Source organism: Pseudomyrmex gracilis, unplaced genomic scaffold (genome assembly GCF_002006095.1).
Source record: "Pseudomyrmex gracilis isolate BER0280 unplaced genomic scaffold, ASM200609v1 scaffold_2024, whole genome shotgun sequence".
In the NCBI taxonomy this organism is placed as follows: Eukaryota; Metazoa; Arthropoda; class Insecta; order Hymenoptera; family Formicidae; genus Pseudomyrmex; species Pseudomyrmex gracilis.
In genome coordinates, this window is record NW_018022608.1 from 9,503 (window position 1) to 19,713 (window position 10,211).

Here is a 10,211-nt window from a genome sequence, read left to right on the forward strand (position 1 = left end):
AGAAATTAACCGTATTTTTTTTTGTACTTCTAAATAGTCGTATCTTACTGGCAAAGTATGACTGTTGGTTCATCGCTTCTTGCAATTCTCTCCGCAGTTTGCCAAAATGACACCATCGTCATGACTGGTGGCGGTGGTTGATTTCTCCCAGGTTTCCATTCCGTTAAACATAAGATAGTCACTGATTGTTCTCTCGAGAGTTTCTACAAGGTATCATACGTGTAAATAAAAATATATGTTACAATAATACTAAAACTATTTATAACTATATAATCGCATTTGAAAGTTTGATCTACCTCGGAATTGTCAATGAGAAGTAATTGTTGTGACGTGTAATATTCTAGTTCTACAGTGCGTTTTGTTGTGATGTTCAAGTACGGTGTCGGCTTAAACTCGTCGCGAGGAACAATCGCGCAGCATGTCTGAAAATTTGTGATAGATAGATAAATCTTTAGTTCCAAAGTCTTAAATATAGCCTCCTATACGAAAAAAGTTTTGCTGAAACAGCTAAGAGATTAAAAAAATAATCTTATGTAGACGCTAAAATTTATTCTATAAACGTGGCATCGGAATATGCTCATACCGGATCCTGAGGATCAGGTGGCTGTAGCATAAGAATAAGTTCCACTTTGAACTCAGCGACCATTCGCCAAAAGTCACTAATCGTCGACGGCATGGGAAGCTGTGTGGCTAGATATTGATTCTGAAGTTTTACTCCGTCCACATAAACAGCAGACAGATAATCGCTGTCGTCGTCTGATGCCGGATATTTCTTCAAGTATAGTCTGCTAACCTTATCTGTGTAATAAAATGAATTACTTTTTTTTATCTGATAACTTTATTACATGTCACAGTTTTATCGCTTATGTACAAATCTCCGACCCAATTTTTAGATACGGCTCGACGTTAGCATGATCAAACTTGTATATTCTATTGTTTTATCTTTTACGGCAAACATCTCCAAGTACATGTTATTTTACTTGCATTTTGAAACAAACGTGTTCAACGTGTATGAATTTTTTTTACGTAAAATTATACAAACGTGCCTGAAAGCAGTTCCGGAAATCGGTTTTTAGCACGATTACATTCCGACAAGAATGGCGGAGATGTGACTGGTCGCAAAGCTTCATCCTGCCATGCAATGTCTTGCAATCTGCAAATTTTCAATATTATATATCGTATTTATAAATTGACGCAAAAAACAAGAATAGTTATATTAGAACCTCTGCTGTTGAGCTGGTAATTGAGCCTTCAATTCTTTGATTCGCGCAGGTAATGTCTCGTTACACGGTAACGTGGTCGGTATAGAAAGCAAACATTCCACTAATGCCAAATGCGCTAACAAGTATTGCTGTTTGTTATCTAGTATATTGGCTCTTTCGTTTCTGATAGATGCTGTGTCAGCGAACACATCGACCACCTGCAATGCAATTTTTTTTAAATAAAAATATGAACAAGCCAAATCTTTTATTTTGTAGTTATGTATACGTTCACACTCGCGAGATTTATCAGTAAAATTGATTATTTTAAACAACACGACGGAATGATCACCCCTTCGGCAGCCGCTCGATGAAGACAAATGTCGCACAGAATGATGGTTCCGGTTCTTCCAACACCAGCGCTGCAATGGACGACTACAGGCCCATTTCCAGGTGGTGTCGCTAAGAGTTTCTTCAAATACGTAACTACGGAGTGTGTATAAAGTGGCACACCGTGATCTGGCCAGGCCGTGTAATGCAGATGTTCTATCTGTATCATTGATACATATTTAGAAATTTCTGTGAACTTTACAGTAACGGTTTTGACTTGAAATTGCGTATACCTTTCGAGTTTCTTCTCCACAAGTAACTTGAAAAGTTCTGAAACAATAGTCAGCAAAGACACTGTGCTTTGAGTTCAGCACGATGACGTCCCCGTACTTTTTTTTCTTGCCGATGTCCGGCCAATATTGCTCACATTTTGTCTATATAGAATTTATAAAGTTATTTGTCAATAAAAAAAAAAAATTATTTACATTTTCTTACTCGCGTATTTTTGAATCGCTAAACAACGTTCTTTATTAATTATATTTTTATAGTTTAAAGGTATGTACAAATTATGTTACAATTTACATAAAGAAGCGGTTACCTTTCCATTTTCAATCACATTTGCCACCATACAAATAATAAGGACATTTTCTTGCCAAATCATACGCCAGAAATCAATAACTGTGTTAGGTCTGGGTCCTTGCGTTGCTATATAATGTTTTGGCTTCTTGTATCCCTTTGTAAACAATATTATTATAATAATTGATATATATATATATATATGTATACATATATCTTCATATTCATAAAAATAAAATAAAATAAAAAACAAAAATATATTTTAAAATGTTTGTATTGTACGTGTAAATATAGTAGATAAATATTTCTGTTACATATAAAGTTTATATGTTTATACGTTTATATATCTAAATTGTAGGCCGTTAATTATGTTTATTTTTTTTTTGATGCAAATAAATTCGCAATTTTCAAAGAAAGATTAGAATTAGTAATCACATTTAACATGGAAAAATACAATTCTATAATCAGTATGATAAAAGTGAAATAGTCATGGCTGTTTGTCTACGTGACTTACGGTGATGTAATTGGCATTGATGTAATCAGAATATTCGTCATCCGGAAGTTTATTTAGTATCACTCGTGTTTCGTCATCTGTATAAAATTAGAATGCCGCTTGTTATATTTATTAAGTCGTACGAGTAAAGATGCCTATTATGAGACACCTTATTTTAAAGGCTTGTAAAAGCTATTTTAAAGGCTTTTTAAAGGCCGATTTATTAAATATACAATTATAACTCTTATAGCAATTTCGGCTGGTCTGCACCGGTGTGCCACCTGTGTAGAGTTGGTGCAATTGAGTGCAACACCGCATCGGTGTGTGTACTGATTACACTAACTGGCTCCGACTAATTTGTGAGAGCCACTTTGTGTACACCCAACATGCACCTATGCGGTGTACTGAGCTCAGACGAATACGCGGTACCAGCAAAGAACTGCTGCCATTCGACCAGTTTAACACACAATTTGCACCGACACCCGAAATGTGCAGTCGGTGTAAACCAGCCGAAATCGCTATTAGATTTATGTCAAACTTATAGAAAATATATTCAAGTTCTATCGCCAAAAGTTAAAAATCAATAATAGCTACACTTTGTTTTATTATATGTAAAAGTTTTTCTTCAAAAGTGATGATTTTGCCGATTCAAAAAAAGAGTTCTCAATAAGGGAGATACAAGAAACTTCCTTCTCATAGGAATTTTAGCAATAACAGAACTATCGACATTTTTAACATATCGTTTAATAGTAACGCTTTGGGACATTGAATTGTTTAGATGCTTTTGAATATCCCATTTCTTTGCTTTCTGCTGCTTTAATGCAGCCTTTAATTGCCAGTGAAATCACGATTGCCTCCTCTTTGCCTCTATCTGAAAATATGATTATTAAAAACTTACTAATACATCTAATAGAGAACTTGACAGTTCCTATAAAAGGCGGCTGCTTGTCTCATATTAGGGAATATTAAGTTGTAACAAGTTTAAGTTTGTATCAACAAAGTATGCAATAAATTGACAAAACTACATGATAAATCACCTATAGTGCATGTGTACATTTGAATGAATTAAAATGACAGGTAAGCTTATGACATAAAAGTGTTAAATACATATTTTAAAATTATAATAAGTATTTTTCTACTCCGCGCGTACGCGACAACTCCCTTGTAGACACCACGTCTTCGGCAGTAAGCGACACTAATAAAACATTTGATTGTGTAATCAAATGTAATTTGATTGTGTAATCAATTGTAATTTGATTGTGTAACCAAATGTAATTTGATTGTGTAATCAAATGTAATTTGATTGTGTAAGTGATATGTTAAAAATACGCAGTTATGAATTTGTAGCCGTTTACATGAAATAGCTCTCTATCTCGTATTAGTTAATTATCTTATAATAAGCATCTTTACTCTACAACGCAAAATTTACAATCAATTTGGTACTTACAGGCTATGAGATTGACGTGTCGATTTTTGGATTTGTTCTGCGACAATTTTCCATAAGTCCACGACCGAGTTTGTCCTCGCGGAAATGTCTTAAAATTATATTATAGAAGTAATAGATTTTTTTATATATCGCTTACTGTATAATATTAGTCATTATTTTTGTGGTTATATGTGTAGTTATTATACACACAACAGTTCTAACGTAGTTGAATAACATTGTGTTGTTCACAAGATGATTTTATCGTTGCATATGCAAAAATGTTTGCGTATAATATTTATAAACATTTAATTAAAAACACGACTTAACATATATTAAAGTTTTAGTTGACGTTTAGAGAGAAAGAAAAGAGAAATTTACGAAAAGCAAGTAAGTAAATAGTAGATAATAAAAAAAATGTAATTTACTGACCTCGTATTGTTTTTCCAACAATCCTGACTGTATTGCTTCTCTGACATAATCCTCAAACTCTTTAACCTTTACCGACAATGTTTTCTCTCGATCGATAGTCTCGACGTCAATGTATACTTCTTCCGGAGTAGTTGCCCGAGATAAAGATTTGGTCGAAAGTTTATCAAATGGAATCGAAAGTTTGTCAAAAGTAGAAGTGATATCTTGCTTTGAACTTGATATGACAGATTTTGATTTATATTCGTGAATTTCGATGTTTTCCGACAAAACTATCTCGTCGTTCAGAAATACTTGTTTCTTCAATTTCTTGTTTTTTCTGTGAAAAGCAGTTATACTATATTGTAGCTGAAGTAGATATAATTCAGTTTGCAAATAGTAATTACATTATTTTAGTATAGTAAAAGATACATTACCTTTGATAAATATAATAACCTGCAGCTANTATAAANAGAAGTAATATTATGAGAATCAACCACATCTTATAATGGACTGATGGAACTTCACCGATATTAATAGATTTTGTAAGCATGAGTGATTTAAAAGAGTCCTCAAGATTTGAATTCTGTTCTTTTACAATAACTACTACATTGTAAAATTGATTAGGATGTAACGGACAGTTCTTCGCACCTCCATAAGATAGGTCGTCGCCAAGTAAAAATGTATAATTTTTGCGAGCAATCTCATCTGTCTGTAATTAAATAGTACCCCAGTATAAACACGAGGTAACAAGAAAGTAATATTAATGTTATAATTTCTCATTCAATAATGTAACTGCTACGTACAAGGTATGTTACATCGCAATTACATTGTTGAGTAAGAAATCATAACATTAATGTTACATTACTGTTACTTTATGTTTACTGAAACATAAAGTATATAGATATTAAGTTATTTAAAAAATAACAAACACTAACCTATTTAGTAATATGGAAAAATTTATAATTTACACTTACATACGGAAAACATTAACTTGTTTTACTATTGTACTTAGATGTATCTAAGAAACATAATTTTTTACTTATTTCATTTATTTTTTTCTCTTATCAGCTTTAACACAAAAGCATTTCTTTATTTGTTTTAGGAGCAGTTTATAATCATAATATATATATATATATATATAATTTAATTAAATTTTTATTTTGTTTCATTCAGTTGTAAACCGTAGAGAAATACAAATTCTTTTAAGATTTTATTATAAATTGCATATTTACCGAGATTATAGCAGCATGCCAAGCAATTTCATACATCTTCACGTTTGCTTGCTCTTGCAGATTTTTAGGTACTTCCGAATATTCTTTGCATCGTTTGAAACCTTTTACAATTATGTGCATAACACTGTTACATGTGTCATTCAGAACAGGCGGTATGTGTAACATAATCGATGAATTCAAATTTTCCTTCAAAATTTGTAGGTCTCCATCAAAACTTGCGTCTGATGGCGTTTGTAGTTCTATAACGTTTGAACTACTGGTTTCGTACGTTATTGTCTCAGCCTGAATTGAGATGCGGTACTTTGTCGATGGGCATAAACGTAAGCGCTCGTTGTAATAAGGTGTATATTGTTCCACTGGCTTTTCCTGCGATTTTATTGTGTCAATAGAACGCAAATTGCGTTTTTTCTTCAGATTTGTAGTCTTTTCTTCTACCGTGATACGAAAACATCGCAAATGTCGACCTGTCTTCCATGGATGACGCCAGTTTAAATCCACCACGCTGTTGTCGTTTATTTTGTAAGTAAATTCATCAGGTACGCTAGGTTCTACAAAATAATCTGCTTGTACTTTTTTTTATTGTGGTGAGGAAACAATTAGCTTTACTTGCGCATATTTTAAAAATTAATTAGAAAACAAGATACACGCTATAAATTAAATAACAACAATAAAAGTACATATTTTGTTACAGTTACTATTAAGTGTAACCTGGTAACAAAATAAATAAACAGTAATATATATGGATAATATAAACAATAATACATTGAATAAACATTAATACATGTAAATACTGTAAACATTTATAATAATAAAAATTATAATACTAATCTTTTTTTCTCTAATAACAAACTATACAAAAGATGAAATTGATTTTTGTATAATATATGCGACATCTTACGTGTATTTTCAAGCATTTTTCTGGATACATGAGCTGGAGGACTTGCAGTAGTAACATTTGTATTGTACGCAATCACCTGTAATATAATAATTCGACTATTTTAATGTTGAAGTTTTCTACATATATTGTTTGATAATAGCACTAAGAAGGAATCAGAAAGATCTTGACAATAAGCAAATAATAATTATTGAACTACGTGTTAAGTGTAATATTTTTTAAACATTTCTCGATCATGTACATTTTTTGCAGTTTATTCAAATGTAAATTTAGTAAAAATTATGATATGTATATATTGAAAAAAATTTTACAAATAATTCTTTTCTTACTTGTATGGCGATATTAATTGTGGAAATTGGAAACTCTTCACAGATATAATCATTCCACAAATCACAAAAGTGTGTTAATTCAACAATTTTAGAACTGCAATTTTTGGTAGTGTGACATAAGGTAACATTATAATACTGCAATTGTCCGTTTAAGGGTGGAAGTGGACTGTGCCATTTCAAGTATAACGTCATGTTTGACGATACACGATTATCAATCTCGACGACTTCTAGATTGGTTACTACAGGTGGAGCTGTTGGTTCAAATCAATCTAAAGTTTTGATGACTTTGTTATATAATAAATTGAGAAATAAAGATAACAGCAAACGTAATATTACCTGTAGGTGGAGAGTTAAAAACCAGTTCTTGAAAAGCAGAAGAATTTTCTATACTATTAAATTCTCTTATTACATAAACAGTTGCCTTATATCGTTCGGCACCATTTAGTGGCGGATTAAAAGTTCTTAAATTAATATACTTGAATTGTGTTTGTTTAATTGCAGTGTAATTTTGGACATAATGAGTAACTCCGTTTATCTTTATTTTAGCTATTAATGATCCCGAAATCGTCGAGCAATCTTTAGGTGATTGCCATGATAATATCCAGTTGTGGAATTCTACCTGACTAAATATTTCCGTTGGTATATCTACAAAAATTGTGCTATCGTATACTGAGACACACTTTTTATATACGCGCGTGGAAAAATATAATTAATTTGACATATTTTAGAATCAATAATAATTATCTAAAACAGTAGTCATTGATAAGCACCATTTTTGTCTGTAGAAAACATTATTTCTGTGTCATTGCTGCTGTGTCGTGAATTGCGAGCTCTTACTTGCGCTTTATAAGACGTATATGGATGTAAATCTAAGATTGTGATGCTTGTTTCGTTAGTAAATTTTTTAATGGAGATTGGATTATCTGGCATAGTTAAGTTTTCGTTTGTACAACCGCAGTACTCATTAATCTAGAATTAATAGAAAACATTTATACAATAAAAAAGTTGATTACAATAAAAAATTATTTTGTCACATCGATTAGTTGTGGATGAAAATCGTAATGTTATAATAAGAACTACGTGTAAGCTAGTTGTTTACCTTCAACGTTACTTCATACTGCAAAATTTTTCCATTTGGTTGATCTGGAGATCTCCACGTCAGATTGACAGATGTATTTGACTTTTTCAAGTAAAAAAAATCTAATACTTCAGTTGGAACTAGTGATATTTATAAAACACAGATGCTTAAATATGTGTTTGCATACACATATTGGAAATTTTCTCACTGCATGCTTTATATCGTATAATTACAAACTTACCGCCTTCTAATGTACATACTGTCTCGAAATACAGCAAGCTGTTATTGTTATATTTTGCATGATGTATTATCACGTCATACCAAGTATATGGGTTTAATCCTGACAATTCACGAGAAAATTTTGTCATTTGTTCAGTGAAAATCAAACGACTATTTGTATATTGAAGTTGTAGTGAGTACCAATTTGGTGGACACGGATAGAATGGCTAGCATAACAAGACACCAAGAGTTTTTACACAATATGTACATATAATATAATCATAGTAAAATTATCTGCATTATATATTATAAAAACTAAACAGAAAATATGTACGTACATCTGAGTTGTTTTGCACATTAATCGTTATGCTGTTTTCTGCAGGTGTTACGACAAACTTTGTCGCTACTATATCATTGCAGACAGAAAATAGAGAAATTATATAATTAGAGAAGACTATAATTAACAATAAATATTGACACTTACAGTCGCAAGCAGTTTCCACATTTTGCCACTCACTCTCAATCAGACTTCCTTCAACACTTAAGATGCATTTCACCCAGTAAACAGAAGCAGGTTTTAAATCTTTGAAATACCCTGTCATGTGCGTCATGTTCGGAAACAGTTTATTCCATGGCAGCGTAATGGAGTAATTGAATATTTGAGTAATTGGGTCTAATCCCTGTAAAGAATGTATTAAAATATTACTTGATTTTTATTTGTATATTACGAGCGCGTAAAAAGTTGTATCTTAAGTAGTAGATAAGTGTGACAAGTTCAGGTATTAAATGAATTATTAGTAAAGATATTTCAATTTCTTTTGAATAATTTTAGAAAAAATAAGTAAACTTGTACTCATTTTACTTATACTTACTCCAAGTGTAAACAAATACAGTAGTGACAAATTTTTATATTCCTGTGTCCAAATCGTACGAACTTTGGCTTGGATACTTGTAGCGGTAGAGACAATTGAAGGTGCTTCAAGCTTGTCTATGCCTTAAACATCAGTACAGTTTCCGTTTATCTAATAACATCTATCAATAAGAGAAATCATCTGACAATTATAGTTACAATAATGTTATATATCATTAAAAGTTATTATACCTATCTGACATAGAGGTGGTATGTAAATCTTGTTTGAGGTTTTGACGCATCCGTTGATACATTCGCCAGTAATTTTATCGCAATTAAAATTTTTGCAGGAGCCACACTTATTCTTGCAATTATGACCGTACAAGTAGTTCTTACACACTTTAAGTATATTGTGACATGTATTTACAGATCGTATATAGACGTAGTGATAAAATTTAAACTGTAATTGTGAAAATTGTAATTAAAGAATACTTACGTGAAGAACATTCCGTATCCTGAAAACCTGGAGAACATGTGCAACCATTTGTATAACAGATCGCAGTTTCTTTACAGTTATCGTAACTTTTCAAATCGTGTGCGCAAGAAAATAAACATTTCGGCCCTATTTTTCCTATCGGACAATCTTTATCATCTGAGAGAAGAAAAAGTACATATTAAAATAAGTCTATATCATATTTAGCAAATGGACACCTAAAATTATGCAATAATATGTTTTTAGAAAGAATCATAATACATAGATTTAAAGAACGTGAGATTTCACATTTGCAATATAATTAACCATTAAGTAATCACCCAGATCTATGTTGGTTGTTGCTTCTGGTACAGAACTTACTACAGTATGTTCGTTATAAAATAGTTTTTGGCATGTTACATTTGGCCAATAATAAGAATTAGAATAAGTTAACGTCTGTCCAAAAGAAGCATTTCCTGTAGTGAAAATCGTTGCTTGTCTTAAAGATTCTATATAAACATAAAAAAAAAGATAATTACAAAGAAGTTAACAATTGGTTTGGTAGATTTTTTATAAATCTTTTATGTGTATATAAACACATAGTGTATTTTTATCATATTAGATATGCAATAAGATACTCTAAGTATGAGATATTCACACCTCTCTTGGAACATTCACGAACATCTGCTATTGCCCATAACGGA

General features: G+C 31.5%; 1 protein-coding gene across 1 annotated transcript; it reads right to left on the reverse strand.

Annotated features, from left to right (window-relative positions):
* Positions 1–44: 44 nt before the first annotated feature.
* Positions 45–9,967, reverse strand: LOC109862584 (receptor-type tyrosine-protein phosphatase F-like). Its single transcript, XM_020442658.1, has 25 exons — positions 9,849–9,967; positions 9,532–9,687; positions 9,288–9,434; positions 9,058–9,179; positions 8,670–8,865; positions 8,524–8,591; positions 8,208–8,412; positions 7,988–8,106; positions 7,659–7,857; positions 7,225–7,533; positions 6,889–7,139; positions 6,563–6,638; positions 5,665–6,212; positions 4,867–5,141; positions 4,454–4,769; positions 4,046–4,133; positions 2,620–2,696; positions 2,128–2,262; positions 1,823–1,963; positions 1,552–1,749; positions 1,224–1,420; positions 1,047–1,153; positions 584–798; positions 297–422; positions 45–203 (listed from the first exon to the last, which is right to left on the reverse strand). Exons 5-25 carry the CDS (start codon positions 8,794–8,796, stop codon positions 45–47), a joined length of 3,936 nt encoding a protein of 1,311 aa, XP_020298247.1. The 5' UTR covers positions 8,797–8,865; positions 9,058–9,179; positions 9,288–9,434; positions 9,532–9,687; positions 9,849–9,967.
* Positions 9,968–10,211: the final 244 nt, after the last annotated feature.